Source organism: Suncus etruscus, chromosome 14, assembly GCF_024139225.1.
Source record: "Suncus etruscus isolate mSunEtr1 chromosome 14, mSunEtr1.pri.cur, whole genome shotgun sequence".
In the NCBI taxonomy this organism is placed as follows: domain Eukaryota; kingdom Metazoa; phylum Chordata; class Mammalia; order Eulipotyphla; family Soricidae; genus Suncus; species Suncus etruscus.
This window is the reverse complement of record NC_064861.1, coordinates 85325274-85349401: the sequence shown is the minus strand read 5'-3', so window position 1 is coordinate 85349401 and position 24128 is coordinate 85325274. Positions and strand designations below refer to the sequence as shown.

Sequence of the window (24128 nt, the reverse complement as noted above, 5' to 3'; positions counted from 1 at the left end):
ACTATTCTGCGTCTCTCTCTCTCTCTGACTTATTTCACTCAGCATGATAAATTCCATGTACATCCATGTATAGGAAAATTTCATGACTTCATCTATCCTGATGGCTGCATAATATTTCATTGTGTATATGTACCATAGTTTCTTTAGCCATTCATCTGTTGAAGGGCATCTTGGTTGTTTCCAGAGCCTGGCTATTGTGAATAGTGCTGCAATAAATATAGGTGTGAGGAAGGGGTTTTTGTATTGTGTTTGTGTTCTTAGGGTATATCCCTAGGAGTGGAATAGCTGGGTCGAATGGGAGCTCAATTTCCAGATTTTGGAGGAATTCTCATATCTCTTTCCATAGAGGTTGGACTAGACGGCATTCCCACCAGCAGTGGATAAGAGTTCCTTTCTCTCCACATCCCCGCCGGCACTGATTGTTCTCATTCTTTGTGAGCACATCTGCATTTTTAACTTACTGGGAGGTTCTTCCTACTTTGTATAACCCAATGAAAACCTTAGTCTTGCTCCACTAATTTCTATCCCTTATGGGTTTTAACCATTAAATCCTAATATCATTAAATCTTCAAGTTAATCTATAGTGATAATGAGATGATCATCGATTGCCTGGGAAATGGAGTATCAATGCATACAAATTAAATTAAAGAGTTTGATGTTATGATCATTTCTGTTATCCTTATAAAGATTGTGGTGGAGTGGGAGAAGTGATGAAAGTAGATGAGGAAACTTACAAGGTAGTGGACATATTCACTCTCTTGACTGTAGTGATGAGTGAACAGGTGTGCAGTGTCAGCACTGATGAAAGCTATTGCTCTTCGATAGCTTTGCTTTATTGTAATTCAATTATTGTTCAGGTAATTTCTTAAAAACAAAAAGAAATGTTGAAGCAGTGGACATATGAAACTAAGCTCTTTTATTTTGGTTGTTTTTTATTTTTGGCCCACAACCAGCAAAGCTCAGGGATTACTTCTGGCTCTGTTCTCAGAAATTACTCCTGGAAGGCTAGGGGATCCATATGAGATGCCAGGAATTGAAACAAAATATTACACAAGCATAGCAAGTGCCCTACCCAATGTGCTATCACTTCTAGTTCCTGAAGCTAAGGACTTTGACAGAGACCCATCTCACATGTGATCCCTGTGAATCTTGACTTTGGGTATATGTCTGTCTCTCTTCTATTTTCTTTTTTTTTTCTCTGAGTAGCTTGCTCCTTACATGCTCTTCTCCATCTCAATATCATATCTCTTGTCTATTATTAGAATCTCACTATAACTATAGTTTTGAGCTTGTGACTCTAAAAATATTTTTTAAATTAAAATTCTTTGAAAAACGTAAGGCTAATTTGCATTTTGTAACTCTTTTTGTTTGTTTGTTTGTTTTTTGGGGGGTCACACTGGCAGTACTCAAGGGTTACTCCTGGCTCTATGCTCAGAAATTGCTCCTGGCAGGCTTAGGGGACCATATGGGATGCCAGGATTCGAACCAATGACCTTCTGCATGAAAGGCAAATGCCTTACCTCATGCTATCTCTCCAGCCCCGCATTTTGTAACTCTTTTTTTTTTTTTTGCGTTTTGTAACTCTTAAAGGGGACTTTAAATATCCTCAGCAATACTTTATCTTTGTTTGAAATTCCACTAAGCATTTACTGTTGAAAAGTTTATTAACAGCCCATCTGATTCAGAGTAATTCAAAGTTCCTGATTACCTGAGATAAATTCTAGTTATATATACAAGCTCCTGGTTAATGATAAGAGAGATAGGTAATGATTAGATTAACTTACCTAATCAATATAGTGTTGGCTAATGATTAAAAAAACTCTTCTCCAGTGAGCAGTGGAGAGGAAGTCTGGGTGATCAGAAACATGGAGTTTAGTGTTCTCCTCCTCCTTGTTCTGACTGTATTCACGGGTCTCTTTCTGCTCTTGTCAAGGAACCACTCAAAGAAACATGAATGCCTCCCTCCTGGACCCCGTCCCCTTCCCGTCCTGGGAAACCTTCTTCAGATGGACAGAAAGGGCCTGCTCAACTCCTTCCTAAAGGTGAGACACAGAAGAATGGATATGAGTCTAGGGTCTAGCAAATCATAATCCTTGATGATTAATTGTAAGGACTAAGACTTGTGTCCAGATGAGCATCTCAGTGATTGCTGTTTCATAGATGCTTCATTGCCACATAGATGAAGTTGGTAAAGGTTGAGCAAAGCAGAGTCCTCCTAGGAGTTCTTGCTCTGTAGTAAATACAGGGTGCATTGTCTATGGGACAAATAAGAGGATCAGAAGAGGTGTTTGAGAGTGAACTGTGTGCATAGAATTTTAAATTGTGCTGCCACTCCTGTGTTGGTACTTGAAGTAAGAAGTGAGAAAAAAAAAAGGTTGTAGCATCCCTAAGAAATAGTTGTTTGCAATGTGATAGAGAAACAGATGTTGACAACAGAGATTAATAAAGTGTTAACAAGTTTTTTAATGAATTGCCATTCTCCTACATGTTTAGCTCCTTATTTTCTCTTTAGAGTACACAGTAGAATGAAATCATCCAGTATTTGTTCTCCTTCTGACTTATTTTATGTAACCCAATACCACCAATCATAACCACATTGCTACACACTCTCTAATTTCATAATTTCATACTGTTGCACTTTACAAACATTTCCCAATTTCCATATCCATTAATCTATTATCAAATAGATTAATTGTTTCCATATCACGTTGATTGAATTGCAGTGATACTAAATATATATTCTTTTGAATTACTGTTTTTGTGTCTTGAGTAGAGATACCAAAAATAAAATTTTGGATATTCTTATTCTTTTTGTAAACAATCAACAGCAGCCTTCCACAGAGAAGAAGCAGATGATCTGACAGTCTCCAAAAATGGAAATGTGATTCTTCTATCACTGTTCCACAAGAAGACTGCTATCAGGCTTCTTGATAGATGCCAAACTCATTGTGTGAGATGATATCTCACTGTTACCATTTTTTTCACTCTGTAAAGAAACTTTGTTTAATATTTACTATGTTAAAAACAGTATGTATCTTGTCTATCAACTACCCAGTGCCAAAGTCTTCTGTTAATTCCATTACATTTCACATGAATAAGAATTATTTTTTTTTTTGGTTTTTGGGCCACACCCAGCAGTGCTCAGGGGTTACTCCTGGCTATCTGCTCAGAAATAGCTCCTGGCAGGCACGGGGGACCATATGGGACACCGAGATTCGAACCAACCACCTTTGGTCCTGGATCGGCTGCTTGCGAGGCAAACACCGCTGTGCTATCTCTCCGGGTCCAAGAATTATTTTTAACAAGCTAAATAGATACAAATATGTATCTCTTCTGCCATCTTTTTTATTATTATCTTTTTTATATTTTATTAAAACACCTTGATTACATACATGATTGTGTTTGGGTTTCAGTCATGTAAAGAACACCACCCATCACCAGTGCAACATTCCCATCACCAATGTCCCAAATCTCCCTCCTCCTCATCCGACCCCGCCTGTACTCTAGACAAGCTTTCCATTTCCCTCATACATTGTCATTATTAGGACAGTTCAAAATGTAGTTATTTCTCTAACTAAACTCATAATTCTTTGTGGTGAGCTTCCTGAGGTGAGCTGGAACTTCCAGCTTTTTTCTCTTTTGTGTCTGAAAATTACTATTGCAAGAATGTCTTTCATTTTTCTTAAAACCCATAGATGAGTGAGACCATTTTGTGTTTTTATCTCTCTCTCTGACTTATTTCACTCAGGATAATAGATTCCGTGTACATCCATGTATAGGAAAATTTCATGACTTCATCTCTCCTGACAGCTGCATAATATTCCATTGTGTATATGTACCACAGTTTCTTTAGCCATTCGTCTGTTGAAGGGTATCTTGGTTGTTTCCAGAGTCTTGCTATGGTAAATAGTGCTGCAATGAATATACATGTAAGGAAGGGGTTTTTGTATTGTATTTTTGTGTTCCTAGGGTATATTCCTAGGAGTGGTATTGCTGGATTGTATGGGAGCTCGATTTCCAGTTTTTGGAGAAATCTCCATATCGCTTTCTATAAAGGTTGAACTAGACGGCATTCCCACAAGCAGTGGATAAGAGTTCCTTTCTCTCCACATCCCCGCCAACACTGTTTATTCTCATTCTTTGTGATGTGTACCATTCTCTGTGGGGTGAGGTGGTACCTCATAGTTGTTTTAATTTGCATCTCCCTGATGATTAGTGATGTGGAGCATTTTTTCATGTGTCTTTTGGCCATTTGTATTTCTTCTTTGTCAAAGTGTCTGTTCATTTCTTCTCCCCATTTATTGATGGGATTAGATGTTTTTTTCTTGTAAAGTTCTGTCAGTGCCTTGTATATTTTGGATATTAGCCCCTTATCTGATGGGTATTAGGTGAATAATTTCTCCCACTCAGTGGGTGTCTCTTGTATCCTGGGCACTATTTCCTTTGAGGTGCAGAAGCTTCTCAGCTTAATATATTCCCATCTGTTAATCTCTGCTTTCACTTGCTTGGAGATGCCTGTAGTCTCAATGTCCTGGAGTGTTTTGCCTATGTGTTGTTCTATATATCTTATGGTTTTGGGTCTGATATCGAGGTCTTTAATCCATTTGGATTTTACCTTCGTACATGATGTTAGCTGGGGGTCTAAGTTCAATTTTTTGCAAGTGGCTAGCCAGTTGTGCCAACACTATAGCGAGTACTTCCAGTGGTATGTTGAATAGGAGTGGTGAGAGAGGACAGCCTTGTCTTGTGCCAGAATTTAGAGGGAAGGCTTTTAGTTTTTCTCCATTGAGGATAATATTTGCCACTGGCTTGTGGTAGATGGCCTTAACTATATTGAGAAAGGTTCCTTCCATTCCCATCTTGCTGAGAGTTTTGATCAAGAATGGGTGTTGAACCTTACCAAATGCTTTCTCTGCATCTATTGATATGATCATGTGATTTTTATTTTTCTTGTTGTTGATGTTGTGTATTATGTTGATAGATTTACGGATGTTAAACCATCCTTGCATTCCTGGGATGAAACCTACTTGATCATAGTGGATGATCTTCTTAATGAGGCATTGAATCCTATTTGCCGGGATTTTCTTGAGGATCTTTGCATCTGCATTCATCAGCGATATTGGTCTGTAATTTCTTTTTTGGTAGCTTCTCTGTCTGGTTTACGTATCAAGGTGATGTTGGCTTCATAAGAGCTATTTGGAAGTGTTCGCGTTTTTCAATTTTATGAAAGAGTCTTGCCAGGATTGGTAGTAGTTCCTCTTGGAAAGTTTGAAAGAATTCATTAGTGAATCCATCTGGGCCTGGGCTTTTTTGAGGGGGGCAGATATTTGATTACCGTTTTAATTTCATCAATAGTGATGGGGGTGTTTAGATATGCTACATCCTCTTCATTCAACTGTGGAAGACTATAAGAGTCCTAGAATTTATCTATTTCTTCCAGGTTCTCATTTTTAGTGCCATGGAGTTTCTCAAAGTAGTTTCTGATTACCCTTTGAATCTCTGCCATATCAGTAGTAATCTCTCCTTTTTCATTCCTAATACAAGTTATCAAGTTTCTTTCTCTCTCTTTATTAGTTTTGCAAGTGGTCTATCAATCTTGTTTATTTTTTTGAAGAACCAACTTCTCCTTTCGTTGATCTTTCGGATTGTTTGTAGGTTTCCACTTCGTTGATTTCTACTCTCAGTTTTGTTATTTCCTTCTGTCTCCGTATTTTTGGGTCCTTTTTTGAGCACTTTCTAATTCTATGAGCTGCGTCATTAAGCTATTCAGGTAGGCCCCTTCTTCCTTCCTGATGTGTGCTTGCAAAGCTATAATATTCCTCTCAGTACTGCTTTTGCTGTGTCCCATAATTTCTGATAGTTTGTGTCTTCATTATCATTTGTTTCCAGGAAAGTTTTGATTTCCTCTTTGATTTCATCTCAGATCCTCTGGTTATTCAGTATGAGGCTGTTTAACTTCGAGGTGTTAAAGTTTTTCTTCTGTGTCCCTTTGGAATTCACATATAATTTCAGAGCCTTGTGGTCAGTGAATGTATCCTGCAAAATTTCTATCCTCTTGATATTATGGAGGTATGTTTTATGTGCCATCATGTAGTCTATCCTGGAGAATATCCCATGTACATTGGAGAAACATGTATATCCAGGTTTCTGGGGTTGGAGTGTCCTATATATATCTACTAGGCCCCTTTCTTCCATTTCTCTTCTGAGGTCTAGTATATTCTTGTTGGGTTTCAGTCTAGTTGACCTTTCCAGTGTTGACAAAGCCTGTTGAGGTCCCCCACAATTATTGTGTTATTGATATTATTTTTCAGATTTGTCAAAATTGGGCCTCTGTACTAAGAAATCTTGCTTTTTATAAGAGTCCTGGGCTATAGCCTAGGGTAGGATTTTTCTTAATGGTCTCAAGGTAAGTTCTGCCCAGTCATGGTTGTCAAAGTCAGTTTTCTGTAGTTAGTGCTCTTATTTTTCATAGTTCAAAGGATGATACATCTTCTGATTTCCACTTAGTGTTAGGTGATGTGATAGGACCTCCTGGTCTTAGGTCAAGTTGTCATTTCCTCACTGTCCTCGTCATATTAACACTGGCACAAGTAAATCTTCCAATGGAGCTTAGTTCCTGGTGTTGTTGCAGGGAATTGTTTCAGTTCTACATCTGGGATCTGGAGTTTGAGAATGAACTAACACTGTCCAATTTTGCGGAGACTGAGTTGTATCCACATGACATATGTCCAGGATGGGAGGCACCCTTATATAAAAAGTGTGAGTTCTTATCCTTAGAAGATAAGATCTTCTTTCTGTGTCTATGATTTCCCCTTATTTACTGTGCCTATACAAAAACGTATGGTGTCCTTTTGTATTGCTGGTGCTATTCTGGGTAAGGATGACAGGCTACACAACAGTATCTGTGGTGTGGTCTGAGCTTTTATCCCAGGCAAGACGTTTTCTTGGTTATTGTACTAAGCAGCACCAAAACTGGTAAGGATAGAGGGAAAATATATATATATATATATATATATATATATATATACATATATATATAGAACAAATAGATAAAACTGAGATAAAAAGTAAAATAAAAAAAAGGAAAAAAACAAAAGGTATTTGAAGAAAACAAGTGATGAGGGAAGCTATCTGTATGTTTAGGAATACATATCTTAAGATGCATTATTATAAAGGTACTAAGCTTACGTAGGCAATATAGCCTCCCAATTAGGTCTTCTGAGATATTCTTGTGGGGAGTGAAAGCCAAGGCATTTTTTCATATCACAGACCTTGGTCTAGAGTTTGAGATATGATTTGCAGCATTTCGGAGTCCTGTAGTGTCCTTGAGCTGGGGGTTTTGCTGAAGCTGATTCCGGTATCATGCAACAGTCCACAATTTGATGGGGTGAGAGGGGCCACAAAGCTTGAGTTAGCAGGCATGTTGGTTGTGCTTTCTTGCCGAGACATGAGATGGGGGATCGAGAGGGTGTCTTTCGTTGAGGAGCTGAATGGTGGTCTGTTGTGGAAGGAGGTCGGTCTTGGTGCCTAACTAGGTAAGAACTGAGGGTAAAGAGGGTCAAATCAGGGGAGGATAACAAATCTGGGTTTAGAGATGAGGGAGTAGCAGGGTCTCTGGGTGGGGGAGGGGCAACATAGAAGAGAGGCCATGTACATTGTATAGATGAATTGTTTATGGATAAGGCTTGGTAGAGAAAACCACTGTATAGAAAGTAACGTTCACATATACACTGACTTCAGAGATCTATTTGAGTGCTATCCTCCATATATAGGGTATTCCATTTGCATTCCTATAAATAGTCAAGAATTGGAATATTTTTGGATGATGTTAAAAAGGGTATTGTCAGGTGGGCACGAATGCGCCCATGTGCCTTTGAAAATGATTATCAAAAAAAAAAAAAGGAAAGAAAAGAAAATGATTATCAGTAAGAAAAGACATCCCTGCAGGAGGTCTGGTATGATTAAGGGATTTTTTTCCTTTGGCTAGCTGTCCTGGCATGTGGGGTCTCTGAGCTCAGCTCTTGCCTCTGCAGTTTGTGGATGCATAGGGGTGGAGTTTTCCCCCAACCCATCCCCCCAGGGCCCAGGTTACCAGCTCTGGCCATGAAGGCCATTCTGGCGTGGGGGGATCTGGTTCCCTGGACTAAGTGTTCAGTTCGGGGGTCGTTGGCTAGCTGTCCAGCCCAGTGCCCACAACATACCAGTACAAGAGGAACTGAACTCCTGGCATGTGGGGTCTCTGAGTCCAGCTCTCGCCTCTGCAGTTTGTGGATTGGTCCCACTATTTTTGATGTGTGCCATTCTCACTGGTATAAGGTAATAATACCTCATTATTGTCTTGATTTGGATTTCCCTAATGATGAGTGATGATAAATATGTTTTCATGTGTCTATTGGCCATCTGTTGGTCTTCCTCGGAGACGTGTCTATTCATTTCTTATCCCCATTTTTATGGCTTTATTAGGTTTTTTTGAGTGAACCTTTATGAGTGCTTTGTATATCCTAGATATCAACCTTTTATCTGATGTGTTGAGTGCAAAATTTTTCCCATTCCGCTAACTGTATTCTAGTATTAACTAGGGTTTCTTTTGCCATACAGAAACTTTTTAGTTTGATGTAGTCCTATTTATTAGCTTTGATGCTATATTGATTACAATTGGCAATCTATCATCAAAGGTTTTTTTGAGATATATGTTTTGAAGTGTTCTGCCTATTTTTTCCTCAGTGAACTTTATAGATTTGGCTCTGATTTCAAGGTCTTTAATTTATTTTGCGTTTACTTTTGTGTCGGGTGTGAGGTATGAATTAACCTTTAATTTCTTACAGGTGGTTATCTAGTTATTGCAACACCATTTGTTGAAGAGACTTTGTTCCATTTCAAAACCATGGCATCTTTATGAAATATTAGTTGACCATATATTTGGGAGTAAATCACTGGATATTCTATTCTGACCCATTGGTCTGAGATTCTGTCTTTGTTCCAGTACCATGCCATTTTGATCCTATGGCTTTATAGTAAAGCTTCAGGTTAGGTAAAGAAATGCTGCCCAGTTTCTTGGTTTTCAGTATGGATTTGGCTAATCTGGGTCTCTTGTGTTTCCATAAGAATTTTATAATTTATTGTTCTAAGTTATTAAAATGTCTGAATTTGGATAGGGATTGCATTGAATCTGTATAGTAGTTTAGGTTAGATAGTCATTTTGAGGATTTTGATTCTTCCTACCCATGAGATGGGATGTTCTTCCAATTTCTTTGGTCCTCTTCAATTTTTTTCTGAAGTGTTTTGAAGTTTTCAAAACATGGTATATGTTTTTCACTTCTTTTGTTAGGTTGATTTCTAGGTACTTGATATTTTTAGATACTATTTTAAATGGGATTGACTCCTTAATTTATTTCACCTCTGCTTTATTATTTGTATAGAGTAATGCTATTGACTTTTGTGTATTGACTTTGTAGATAGTCATTTTGCTGTATTAGTTTATTGTTTCTCAGAATTTTACTGTGGACTCTAGGATTTTCGATGTATGTCATCATATCATCTGCAAAAAGTAATAGTTTGAGTTCCTCTTTTCCTGTTTGGATTCCTTTGATTCCTTTCTCTTGTCTGATTGCTATTGCTAGGACTTCTAAAACTATGTTGAATAAGAATGGAGACAGAGGACAGCCTTGCCCTAGTGTAAATGCTTTCAGTTTTTCACCATTAAGGATAATGTTGGCTGCGGGCTTTTTATAGATAGCTGTGACTATCTTGAGGAAGTTCCTTCCAGCCCTATTTTGCTGAGTGTTTTCATCATTAATGGGTGTTGGGTTTTGTCAGATGCCTTCTCTGCATCAATTGATATGATCATGTGGTTTTTATCTTTCTTGTTGTTGATGTGGTGTATGATGTTGATTAATTTGCATGTGTTGAACCATCCTTGCATCCCTGAAATGAAACTCATTTGGTCATGGTGTATAGTCTTTTTGATGTATAATTTGCTAAGATTTTATTGAGGTTTTTTTGCATCCATGTTCATTAGTGAGGTTGGTCTGTAGTTTTCTTTCTTTGTGGTGTCTTTGCCAGCTTTGGGAATGAGAGTGATATTAGCCTCATAAAAGGAGTTACGGAGGATTTCTGTTGTTCAATGTTTTGGAAGAATCTGAGGATCAAAAGTAGTAATTCTTCTCTATGTGTTTGATAGAATTCACCTGTGAAATCATCTGGTCCTGGACTTTTGTTCTTGGAGAGTTTCTTAATTACTTTTTTGATTTTCTTAGATGTTATTGGCCTGTTTAGGCTTTCTTCATTCTCCTTATTAAGTCTCAGAAGATATTTTTTCAGAAATTTGTCTATTTCTTCTGGGTTCTCTAACTAAACTGAGTACAGTTGTTCATAGTAAGCCCTATGATGTCTTGGATTTCTTGACATTCTGTTGCCTTTCCTTTCCTTTGTGAACATTTTTATTTGGGTGTTTTCCATTTTTTTCTTTGTAAGTCTTGCCAGTGGTTTATCTATCTTGTTTATTCTTTCAAAAAAAAAAAAAACAGCTCCTGGTCTCATTAATTCTTTGTATGGTTTTTTTTTTTTGTTGTTGTTGTTGTTTTGTTTGTTTCTATGTTGTTTATTTCTGCTCTGATTTTTATTATTTCTTGTCTTCTGGCCTTGTTTTGGTTTCTTTGCTGTTGTTTTTCCAGCTCCTTAAGGTGGTCCTTTAAGCTGCCGATTTTGTCATTTCCCTCTTTCCTAATTTAGGCATGTATTGCTATGAGTTTCCCCCTAATCACTGATTTTTTTGTGTCCCACAGATTGTTACAAATGTTTTTACAAAATGTTTTTATAAAATGTTTCTTAATTGTCATTCATCTCAAGAAATCTTTATTTCTTCCTTGATTTCCTTTTTAATCCAGCTGTTGTTGAGCAGAATATTGTTTAATCTCCAGGTGTTGGGTTTTCTCCACATCTTCTTTTTACAGTCAACCTTTATCTCTGTTGCATTGTGATCTGATAGGGTGCTTATTATAGTCTTTATAATTGTGACTTTGTACAATTTAGATTTATATTCTAAGGCATGGTCTATATTAGAGAAGGTTCCATTGTGCACTTTTATTCTACTTTCTGAGGGTGGAGTGCCCTATGTAAATCCACTAATCCTAATTTCTTCTAGTTTCTCATTTAGGGCTTTTATATCTTTGCTAGTTTTCTGCCTAGTCTATCTACCTAGTGGTGATAATGGTATGTTGAAGTCTCCTACTACTATCATGTTTCCTTCTATATGTTTCTCTATTTTTAACAGCAAACGCCTTACATATTTTGCTAGCTCTACATTTGGTACATAAATGTTGATCAGAGTTAGTACTTCTTGGTCTAATGTTCCCCTGATTAATAAGTAATGACCCTCTTTGTCTCTGTGCACTTTCTTGATGTTGAATACAATTTGGTGTGATATAAAAATGACTGCTCCAGCTTTTTTGTTTTGTTTTGTTTTCCATTGGCTTGAATAATTAATTGATTTCCATACTTCTATTCTAAGCCTGTGCCTGTCCTGTTCTTTTAGGTGTGTTTCTTGCAGGCAGCAGATATTTGGTTTTTGTTTTCTAATCCAACATTCTACTCTGTGTAATGGGAGAGTTTAGTCCATTTACATTTAAGGAGATTGTTGACAGAGAGGATTGTTGTGCTATTATATTGTGTAGGGTGGTTATTGTTCTAATTGGATGTTTGGGTTGTGTAATACATCTCTGAGTAGTTCATTTAGAGTTAGTTTGTTTAGCACAAATAGTGTGAGTTCTTTTTTGTCTGAGAATGTTTTTAGTCCTCCCTCCCATGTGAATGAGAATTTTGCTGGATAGTGGACTCTAGGTTGGAATTTTCTTTCATTCAGTAGTTTGAATATGTCATTTCACTGTCTTCTTGCTTGATTTGTTTCAAATGGGAGATCTAGTTTGATTCTTATGTTTCTTTCTTTGTACTTGAGATTTTTTATCTTCTTTACTGCTTTAAAGAATTTATCTTTCTCTTTTTGTTTGTTTGTTTTGCCATTTGGATTATTATATGTCTTGGTGTTGGTCTATTATGGCCTATTTTATTTGAAACTCTTTTTGCCTCTTGGATTTACACAGGTGCCTCTTTCCAAAGGGTGGGAAATTTTTCTGCTATTATTTCCCTCACTGCTTGTTCTTTCCCTTTCCTTTTTTCTCCCTCTTCTGGTATTCCTACAATTCGTAGATTATTTCTTTTGTCTTTGTTTATTAAGTAGCTTATATTTTCTTCCAATGTTTTGTCTTTCTTTTTTTTTGTTGTTGTTGTTGACTTCTTTGTTTCTAGCTTGTATTTTGTCTTCGAGTTCATTCATACGCATACATATACATATACATACACATACAATATTGTGTAATTCTGCTATTGTGGCTTGCTAGCATGTTTTTAGTTCCCTTAGTTCCATTTGTATGGGCTCTCATCTTCTGATAGAACTCTTCTTTTAGTTGGGTGAAATGTTTGTCTACAAATTTCTTAATTTCTTTGGTTAGTGGTTATTTGAATTCCATTGCTAAGACACTAAATACTGATTTTAGGTCTTCATTATTTGTGTGTTTTGGATGACTTCGAAATCTGTTAGAATGTCTCCCCTTGTGCTCGCTTCGGCAGCACATATACTAAAATTGGAACGATACAGAGAAGATTAGCATGGCCCCTGCGCAAGGATGACACGCAAATTCGTGAAGCGTTCCAAAAAAGAATAAAGAGAAAAAAGAAAAAAAAAAAAAAAAAAAGAATGTCTCCCCTTGTCTCCAGCTGTTAATGTCTTCCTTAGTTTCCCCATTGTTCTTTACATATTAAAACCTTTTCATAATAAAAGAATGATCCTTTGGATTTAATTTATTTTTGACCATTCCAGAATTTGCTCAGGACTTCCTTTTGATTCTGTGCTCAGGGATCACTCATTGATGGGCTCAAAGAATTTTATAGGTTTCCTGGGACAGAATCCAGATTAGCCACATAGTGGCAAGTGCTTTACCCATTGTACTCTCTAGCCCAGAAGAGGCTCATTTATTTAGCTGAAAGCCCCAGTTCTAGGGGAGATTGGGTTAAAGATGAATCTTCTATTTACTGGTTCTGGGAAGAAAAAAGACATCCTTCAGAGTCTTCAGAATCATTTTTTAATTGTGTAATAAATGATGTAAGTAGAGAGGTACACATTTTTAATAAACAAGGTTGTGGATATGTTTGACAGATGAGAGAACAATATGGGGATGTATTCACTGTGCACATGGGACCAAGGCCTGTGGTCATAGTATGTGGAACAAAGAACATCCGGGAGGCCCTGGTGGACAAAGGTGATGCCTTCTCTGGTCGGAGGAACATTGCTGTGATGAGCCCACTTTTCCAAGAATATGGTAAGAACCTCCAAGGTATCCTGAGGAATGGGATTAAGAATTATGATTGGGAACTGTGACTTAACACATAAGATGCAGATGGAACCAGTGTGTTCTTTCAGTATATTCTCCCCCCCTCCCAGGTAATGTCTTTGGTAATAATAAACGTTGGAAGTTCTTACGAAAATTTGTTCTGGCCTCCATGAGAGACATTGGAATGGGAATGCGGAGCATTGAGAAGCAAATTCAGGAGGAGGCTCAGTGTCTGGTGGAGGAGCTGCACAATACTAATGGTGAGCACTGTAATTGGAGAGAAGACAGAGACAGGAAGACACAGAGTAGATAGACAGAGAGAGAAATAGAGACAAATAGGTGGAGTCTATGGCAATAAAATAGGGTTTCATATAGTCATAGAAAGGATGCTAAAGGGAGAAAAATAGAGTGAATGAAAGGTCACCAGAGTTTGTGGAGGGAGAGAAGGTCTGACAGGGTACACTGAGCAAGACAGACATTGTTGTGTTGGGACTAATAAGCAATTATGGATTAAAAAAATCAGTGTAAGGACTCATTACTCTTCTCAGAGCTAGGAATCATGAATAATTGTTTCATTTAAATTATAAGTTACGGGCCCGGAGAGATAGCACAGTGGCGTTTGCCTTGCAAGCAGCCAATCCAGGACCAAAGGTGGTTGGTTCAAATCCCGGTGTCCCATATGGTCCCCCGTGCCTGCCAGGAGCTATTTCTGAGCAGACAGCCAGGAGTAACCCCTGAGCACCGCCGGGTGTGGCCCAAAAAACCAAAAAAAAAAAAAAAAAAAAAAAAAAAAAAAAGCTATGAAGTCCATTTTGGGGCTGGAGAGATAGCATGGAGGTAAGGCATTTACCTTTCATGCAGAAGGTCATCGGTTCGAATCCCGGCATCCCATATGGTCCCCCGTGCCTGCCAGGAGCAATTTCTGAGCCTGGAGCCAGGAAAAACTCCTGAGCACTGCCGGGTGTGAAAAAAAAATTATAAGTTACTTTAGTCCAGATCATGACTTACATAAATCCTCATAATACTGCTATTCTACATTCCAACACAAATTCTACCAGTAATGTGAAATTGCCTCCACAATTGTCCTGATTTCCACCCATGTCCAAAAGGGCCTCTTTAGAGGCACTAAATAATAAATTTTATGTTGTTTGTTTTCAGATTAGTAGTGATGATATTATTATTAAAAATATAACTAAATAAAAAAGTAAAAAAAAAAGGTTAACAAAAATACACCTAAATAAAATTTGTGAAAAGTTTGTATATCCCAATAAGAACATGTTTAAGTCATTGTCAGAAGATTTACTAAACTTTTGGTTGATAATTGATCTTCCTGTTATTTGATTTATTTCTGAACATTAAGTGGCTATAAGTTCATTTTGACATGTAAATTGGTGTGTCCTTCTGAGATAGATGTCAGTAGCAAAACAATTCTGGTATTATCATGAATTCTTGTTTGTACATACATACCCTATGGATTTCAAGGACAAAGCATTGAAGGTTCTGTCATTGTTCAAAAGGAGCCCCTGGCCAGTGTGTTAGTGTCCAATAATTTGCAATATCTCCCCACAGGAACTCTCCAGGATTCAATCTTGTTCCACTCCGTCAGTGCCAACATCATCTGCTCCTTTATATTTGGGAAACGTTTCTCTTACCAAGATCCTGAGTTCCTTCGACTCTTGGAATTGTTATCCCAATCATTTAGCCTCTTGGGCTCCTTCTCCTGCCAGGTCAGAGAAAAGGATGCTTATTGAAATGAGGTTGACAGCCAGGGTGTGGATAGTGATGATCTGTTTTAGGGTATAACATTTCAGACCTGGGATGGGAGAGAATGGAGACATGGGTATGAATGAAATGTGGAAACCAGAGGTAGGAGTTGTTAGATAGATTGAAGCCCAGGAGAAAGAAGGGAATTTGTGTCATGCAGTAATAATCAGAGATAGATTCAGAAATAATTAGGAAATCCACAGCTAGACTAAATAATGAAGACTTTAAATAGAAGAAAGGAGAGTAATGATAAGGCAGAGATAAAGTTCCTGTAGAGACCACTGAGGAGAAAGGTAACAAGAACTACATTTTCAGACTCTCCTGTTCCTCATTCTCCTAAATAGTTGCCTGTGTCCCTTCTTTGGAGAAATTAAAAGATCAATGAGAACAGGAAACTGTTTTTAGAGAGTCCACAACTGTTGCTACTTGGTGCTTACTCTTGGTTCTGCATTCAGGAATCACTCCTGCTGAGATCAGAGGACCATCTAGGTGATGGGGATTGAACCTGGGTGTGAGGGAGAGACCTTATGCATTGTATGTGTACTATGTCTCCATTCCAGGAGTTATATCTTTTATATTTTTGTTTTTCTCTTTGACTCTCCTGTCAGTTCCCCCTTAGTACCCTCTGTATTGTCATGGTGAGGTTAGGGGTCACTATCAAACTTGTCTGTTGTGCTCATACCTTGGCTGTCATACTCACCATTGTTACATATTTTATTTATTGTTCTTATAAACTTTGTGGTCTCTTCGAGGGTCCCATCTAATAGAGCTTCATGAACTATTTTTGTCTTCTATGGGTTTAACTGTAGGCCTCATGCTTGCAATTCATGCACTACAGTACAGTAAAAATCCAAACCCAAGTAAGTGAATGGAGCTGTGTCATTCGATGGAATATCATGTGAATATTCCTGGAGATGTAGAGAGACAGGAAGATTTAGAGAAATGCAGTGATAGATGCACAGATGCAGGAAAAGTCAAAGTGAGGTTTGTGGCTAATTCAGAATAATCAGAGAATTTGACAGAGGTGAAAAAGAGGAATAAGAAATATGGAATGGAAAGTGATGGGAAGATCTCCAACCTTTGCATTGCTTTCCATTCCACCAATAAAAAGATCTGAGCTTTCCACCACTTCCCTTTTTAACAGGGAAATTCATCAGCATGTAATTGGAAAAGGAGAAAAAGAAAATGTCAGTGTAAAAAGGACCCAGGTACTGGGGCTGAAGCAATAGTACAGTAGTAGGGTATTCGCCTAGAATGCGGCTGCCCAAGATGGACTTGGGTTTGATCCCCTATGTCCCATATGGTTCCCCAGGCTAGAAATAATTTCTCTTTTTTATAATTGTCCTTATTTAAACACAATGCTTACAAACATAATTGTAGTTGAGTCGCAATTATACAAAGAACACTCCCCTTTACCAATGCAACAATCCCACCACCAATGCCCCGTATCTCCCTCCTCCCTCATCTCCTGCTGGTATTCGAGACAGGCATTCTACTTCTCTCACTCATTAACATTGTCATGGTAGTTATTAGTGTAGCTATTTTTCTAACTGCACTCACTTCTCTTTGTGGTGAGCTTCATATCATGAGCTGATCCTTCCAGCCCTCATCTCTGAGCATTATAACAATAATGGCTTTTATTTTTCTAAAACCCATAGATCAATGAGATTATTCTGTGACCAGGAGCAATTTCTGAGTGCATAGTCTGGAGTAACCCCTGAGAGCCACTAAATGTGGCCCAAAAACTAAAGAAAGAAAGAAAAAAGGAAAGTAAGAAAACGAAAAAGAAAAAGAAGGAACCAAGTACAGAGACAGAAATAGAGAGATCTTTGGGAGATGCTGTGAACCAGTATACTTGCTCCTCACTATGACTATCTTAGCTCAGTCACAAGACTCCAGAGTCCTTCTCTACCCCACAGATGTATGAGCTCTTCTCTGGCTTCTTAAAATACTTCCCTGGCTCCCACAGAGAAGTCCTCAAAAAAATGCGTGAGATCATCGCTTTCATCCGTCGCATTGTGGAGAAGCATCGTGAGACTTTGGACTGCACTGCTCCCAGGGATTTCATTGACACCTACCTAATTCAAATGGACAAAGTTGCATTTTGGATAGGTTTAATGAAGGGTGGGAAGAAAATTTGGCAAAGGGAGAAGGGAAGGAAATGGGGCACTAGAAGGATAAGGTCAGGAGGGAAGCATAGAAGGGTTGGGGAGATTTGGGAAAATGCAATGTGTTAGGACACCAATGGACTAGAAGAGATAGAAAGACCAGGAGACCCACACTTGCTTAGGAAGGTCAGAAGACAGTTTTACAAAGCTTCAGGCTCCATGACTCCAATTATTTTTTCATCTAAGGAAAAGTCTGACCCCAATGCTGGCTTCCATCAGAAGAACCTTATCATCACTGCATTTGTACTCCTCCTTTCTGGAACAGAAACCACCAGCACTACACTCCGCTGTGCATTCCTGCTCATGCTTAAGTATCCCCATGTCGCAGGTGGGAAGAATGGGATCTGTTGAGAGAAGGGTCTCTATTTCCTTTATGAATAACGAATCACTATATTCATGTCCAAAGAAAAAGTCATTTGTGGATCTCAATGTGAAGCACTGAAGGGTTGAATGTGCTCCCTATACAGTCAAAAATCTGGGTTGATGGATGAACAAAGATTCTGTTGACATGTTTATCCAATTATTTTCTTCCATCACTTAAGTGTTAACTTACCCCTCCATCGTCATCATTTCACACCCTCATCCATCTATCCACCCACCCATTCATTTATCTAATCTTTTCTTCGTTGTTTCACTTGTACACACTTAGATTCTGACATCCATGCTATATTCAGACATTCACTTTCATTCATTTAATTGGATGATAGATATATCCATTCATGTTTCTTTCAATGAGCAGCCTATCATTGATTCATTGGCTGATTCATTATTCATGTATAGATCTATCATTTGAACTAGATTTATTCTTTTGTCCTTTCAATTGTACTTCACCTCATTCTTAATCCATCTGACTCATCATTTCTGAATTTATCATTAAATTGATTAATTTTGCCATTTCTATCATTTCATTTTGAATATTGATCTTTTATTTATTAATTTTATTAAGATTTATGATCTGCTCTATTCATGTTAGCCTTCATGTGTATATCAACAATCTCACTCATTGATTATTAATTTATTGGTTGTTTGTTTACAAGTTAATTATCAATTAATTTAGCAAATCCCTCATTAATTTGTTCACTTTTTCTCAATCCATCTACACATCCATTCATGTTATTTATCCAGCTGTTTACTGTTTTCTTCTAGGCTTCTTTCACTATAAAGTTCTTTGTAAAGCAGGTCAATAATATATCTATAGTACACATAAAATATAAATATTCATGTTATACACCACCTAGAAGGGAAATTTACCTGGTAAATTTCTTTTTTTTTTTTTTTTTTTTTTTGGTTTTTGGGCCACACCCGGTAACGCTCAGGGGTTACTCCTGGCTATGCGCTCAGAAGTCGCTCCTGGCTTGGGGGACCATATGGGACGCCGGGGGATCGAACCGCGGTCCGTCTCCTAGGCTAGCGCAGGTAAGGCAGGCACCTTACCTCCAGCGCCACCGCCCGGCCCCTGGTAAATTTCTTGGTATCAAATACTCAATCAGAAATTCTATGCAAGTTGGGTGGAGTACTTGCTAAGCGCATATGCTTACTTATGCATGTGGATAGAACATTTGTATGGTTATTGGTTTCAGGGAGCATTCTTGTTGCTTACTATTCCTGTGCTGTGTCCACCAGTACTGTTTTCAGATAGAAATGTTGTAATGTAATATTTCCTATAGTTTTTCCTGGTTTATTTGCCAATGAGTAATTGCCAAGAGTAATTTCCAAGTATTTGCCAAGAGAGTAATTTTCTTTCTAAATGCCTCTTTGAATGCAGCTCACAGTTTCCTTTCTTGTGTGCAGAGAGAGTTCAGAAGGAGATTGACCAAGTGGTTGGCTCACATCGTGCTCCCACCCTCAATGACCGAACCAACTTGCCATACACAGTTGCAGTCATCCATGAGATTCAGAGATTTTGGGATATTGCCCCTATTGGTATGCCTCATGCTGCCGTCACGGATACACACTTCCGAGGCTACATGATCCCAAAGGTGAGAATAACCTGAATCCTCAATGTCTTCTGTGGATTTCTCATAACTTCCCAGTGGAAGCACTTCTGCTTCTATCACCAGGGTGCTCTTCTTCTGCACTCTACCTATGGATGAGGAAGCAAATGTCAGAAACTTCTAATCCTGTGATCTTCCCTAAGGGTACTGATGTATTCTTCATCCTGAACACTGCTCTCCATGACCCAAATTACTTCAAGAATCCAGAAACCTTCAACCCTGAGCGTTTTCTAGACTCCAATGGGGCACTGAAGAAGAATGACGCTTTCATGCCTTTTTCATTAGGTAAGATGACTCATATTCTGACATGTAGGGATCAGGTCACCTAGGCATCTAGAACTGATCTAGTAGAGATCTTTTCTGGGATGAGAACCCTAGCTTCCACTGTCCTGATGATCCATTTTCACTTCAATCTCAGGGTCCATAGATGCACAACGTATTTGATCTTGTCTACACCGCAGCAAAACCATATTTGTTTCACACTTTGCTAAGCCCAGTACACTCTTGGATACTGAAGATCATGTATTAAAATATCACCCTCAACTTAGGGCCACTTTCAAGTAGATTTCTCACCAAATTGCTCACCAAATGTATTTTATGGTGTCAAAATGTGGTCTCACTAATGAATTAATGCTTGCAGTTTTTTAGTCATGCTTGATTTTGGCACAGGAGAGTGCTCAGAGGCACACTTATGGAATAATGAGTTTTAATTTCTGTAAGGAATTTTCTTTTTTTTTTTTTTTTTTTTTTTGGTTTTTCGGGCAACACCCATTTGATGCTCAGGGATTACTCCTGGCTAAGCACTAAGAAATTGCCCCTGGCTTTGGGGGACCATATGGGACACCAGGGGATCGAATCGCGGTCCTTCCTTGGCTATTCCTTGGCTAGTGCTTGCAAGGCAGACACTTTACCTCTAGCGCCACCTCGCCAGCCCCTCTGTAAGTAATTTTTTAGGGATTTGGAAGCAAATTGTGTGTTCATCAAGGTAAAACTTTTCTTGAAAGTTGTGTTCCTGAGCTAAAGACAGCATGAGTGGTCTTGGCCAGTCATTGGAATAGTTTTGTCTTCAGGAAGAATAGTAAGAGCAAAGACTAGAAGTGCAAAGGCACATGGTTCATCAGCTTAGTAACTGGGTAATTGGGGGATCTTCTTTAGGATCTCAGCATGCTCTGACTTATCACAATTTCCACTGTGTGCCAATGCAGATAAAAACACATGTGAATATCCATTTATTTGTAGACGTTCATTATTCCTAGAAAGGAGGAATAAAATTAGTTTTCAGATTTTATTTCCATCAAAATTTAGCCAAGGGTAGAAAGTATATTCAGTCACCAGTGTCCGTTTGACTAACCAGTGCTTTATCTGCCTCTCTCATTTCATCTTGAGTAGAAGTGAGAAATATGTTGTGTAGAAGTGAAGTTTTTTTTCACTTTTATTAGCGTGTCAGAGAGGTAGGGAAATAAGGACACTGAGAGGCAGTGCAAATGGGAGCTCCAAAGATAAAGATAAAGGGTGACTTGAGATAATAGAGAGATAATAAATGGACTTATTATTATATATGAGTCATATATGTTACATATTGAAAAAGTGTGGATAGTGTCGGAATACAGACAGACCAAATAGACTGAGGAGAGTAGTTTGGAGAAAGTGGGCAATAAATAGGATATATCAAAGAGACAGTGCATAAAAATAAATATAGACAGAGAAAGATATGGGGCCAGTAGAAAGATAAATCAGGACAAATGTGGTAGAGCAGAGAAATAGCTGACAGTAACTATGGGGAATGTCCCAAGAGTGGGGAAGGATATTCAGAAAGGAGGTAAAAGGTGATTTGGAGTGAAATGGGTCAGGGCCTGAGTATTAGCACAGTAAATAGGGCATTTTTCTTGCACACAGATAACCTGAGTTTGATCCCAGAATTCCATATGGTCTCATGAGCCTGCCAGAAGTAACTTCTGAGCACAGATCCAAAGCGAATCCCTGAGCATCACCAGGTGTGGCACAAAAACAATGCAAGCAAGCAAAAAGAAATGGGTCACAGAATTGCATTCATAAATACCAACCTGAAAAAGCTATTCTATGTAAACATTTCTAATCTCTGGATGCACCAGCAAAGTACTTTAAAATAAACTCAATTTTTTTTTTCTCTAAGAAATCTGAAACCTACAGAAATCCATTCTTTGAAGTTCTTTCCAAATCAGCAGCTTACTGGCTAGAAGACAGAGAGCATAGCAGAAACATTTCCCTATGTCCTAGGTCCCCACATCTGCATTTTCAAATTATTGGAGACCCTGATGGAAACCTTAGTTTCCCACCACCACTTTCTATCCCTTATGAGTTTTCACCATTGAACTGTGTGGTGCTGCGTCTGAGATCAACCCTGATACAAACCTGATACAAATGATGCAGTAACTGAAACATGTCACCTGCCCATAAAATGAGCACACAACCATTATACCTACAGGATCCTTTGCTAAGACTTGTGTTATTCCCAGATAGTTTTCAAATATTAACTTGTTTCACCTCACATGGGCATTTGAAGGAGAATAAATTAGAGAGAATAGACACTAGAGGGCTAAGCTAGAAATAGATGCATACCAACAGGAGTGGAATGATAGACACCTATCATAGACCACCTGATGTGGGTCCACACAGTGGGGCTCACTGAGAATCCTAACATAAATTTCAAATTCCTTCTGAAAAGTGCGTGTTGGAAAGACACTCAGATTTCACCTGAGTTTATAGATTAAGTGCCCCCAATATCCCATCTGAAAAGTACAGCTAGAGATCAACTCCGTATCTATCTGCTGCAATCGACACATATGTATCTACTCTCATATGAGACAAGGCATTGTATGTGTGAAACCTTCTCTAGAACCCACATCTTCATTAGAGATTCTCTGTGCCCACAGGGAAGCGCACTTGTCTTGGAGAAGGCATGGCCTGCGCCGAATTATTCCTCTTCTTCACCACCATCCTGCAGAACTTCAACTTGGCCACCACGAAGACCCCTGAAGACATTGACCTCACTCCAAAGAAGTGTAGTGTGAACATAATACCCCCACTATACAAGATCAGCTTTCTGCTTCGAAGTGAAGATTGACAGACCAGTTCAAAGGACCCTGATTAAGAATCCCCACGATTATTAATAATCCCAGCCTCTCTCCATGTCAGAGAGACCTACTTCCTACTTCCTCAGAGAGACCTACTGAGAACTTTTATTTTTTTTTTTGTCCTTGGTGATCACCTTCACAGAGAAATCCTTCCTACAACCTCACCTGTTTCACAATTCAGCCTTGTGCAACTCACTGGGGCGGGGGGGGGGGGGTGTAACACATTTAGTCATACTTTGGTGTGCAATCCTAGCTTGTGATAAACTTATATCCTTAGGCCATATCACTGGGTATCTGACTTGCTGTAAGTCAGAAGTTCAACATGAATTTCACTAGATTCAAATGAAGGAGTCAACTGAACTGAGATCCTTTGTTGGAGGATCTAAAGAAGAATCCTTTTCAAGCCTTTTCTGCTTAAGAGATTCAATGTTCTTCACTTTGTACACCCTCTTTGCTTTAATTGACACAGTATTGAAAGTATGCCTATTCCTTCACCATCTCCTTGTGATCTATTTCTTCTGCCTGAGTATCACGGGGTATATCCCAAAAATAAAAGTTAAAAAAAAACTCCAAGATAGAGATTTTATTCACTTAAATTCCCATTATTTTTACCAGGTATTATTCAAATGCTTAAATACCAAGATAAAGAGTAGCTCCCAGATTTGACACAACACTTATAACCCACTGTGTGACCTTGGGTCAAATTAAATTTCTCTGTGCCTCCATGTCCATTTATACAGTAGGGGAGCCCTAATACCTAATTCAAAGGGCAAGGACTAATAGAGTCAACATGTATGAAGGACTTCAATCTGACAACGGGGATTATTTGAGGCTGTAAAGAGACTCAAGTTCAATACCAGTTCACACAGCAGAGACAGGACAGAATGTGAGGTCAGGAAAGTTCATGGTGGCACCTCTCTCAGGTCAGGAAAGTGTAGGCTGAGCCTCTCACATGGATCAGAAATGTAGATCCTCCTCTGAACCAAGGGGTATAATTCAGTTCCAGGGAAGAGTCCTGGGTCCAGCAAAAGGTTTGAATAACATTGTCTCAAGGGCTGAAAAGTAATGGACAGCCAAAACTGACTTGGGACAAATGGATATGAGTACTTTCCTTCATATCTTTGGAGGTGGGGATTACACCCCACAGTACAGTGGCTTACACCTGACATTACCCTCAGGGATCACTCTTGGAGGCCTCAAGAAGCCATATAGGGTGTCTGAGATAGAACCATGTGTAAGATAAGAACCCTACCCACTGTACTATTGCTCTTGCCTTCCGTCACATATTCTGCAGATTGGGATTGATCTGATAATGATAATGTGTGATCATCTCAGAGCACATTGGCAGAGAGAAGTGTGCCCAGTGGTCATCCATCAAACTGGAGTCTATCTCTGTTTTCCTAGAATGAAGAGAATAGTGGTGAAAGAAACACTGAGGAAGAGAGATGGCCGGAGTGAGGGACATGCCTCCATGTTTTCAAGGGTACTTCTCTGAAGTCAGAATCCAAGGCAGGAAGTGCCAGAGAACCCCTAACCAGCACCTTTCAGGTCTTTCTTTACCTGCATATCCAGCCCTGAATCTACTCAAGGCTGTCTCTCCATCAGTCTCATCTGTGGGATGGACCTGAAAAAAAGACCAGAAGAATATAGGTCTTATAAAAATATGGACAGAAATTACAGACCCATCAGTGTAGGTGAACTCAC

The 24128-nt window shown here is 38.7% G+C and overlaps 2 protein-coding genes and 1 non-coding gene across 3 annotated transcripts in view; all 3 read left to right on the top strand.

The window, feature by feature from the left end:
- LOC126028124 (cytochrome P450 2B11-like) overlaps positions 1–24128 on the top strand; it is a 114894-nt gene that overhangs the window by 79779 nt on the left and 10987 nt on the right. The window lies entirely within an intron of this gene.
- LOC126028181 (cytochrome P450 2B11-like) lies at positions 1844–22471 on the top strand. The gene is made up of 9 exons (XM_049787229.1): positions 1844–2042; positions 13211–13373; positions 13496–13645; positions 14955–15112; positions 17069–17245; positions 17504–17645; positions 19109–19296; positions 19455–19596; positions 22224–22471. The coding sequence occupies exons 1-9, from the start codon at positions 1866–1868 to the stop codon at positions 22412–22414; spliced, it is 1488 nt and encodes a 495-aa protein (XP_049643186.1). The 5' UTR covers positions 1844–1865; the 3' UTR covers positions 22415–22471.
- Positions 12609–12715, top strand: LOC126029072 (U6 spliceosomal RNA). Its single transcript, XR_007502728.1, has one exon. It is a non-coding gene; the product is annotated as a U6 spliceosomal RNA (small nuclear RNA).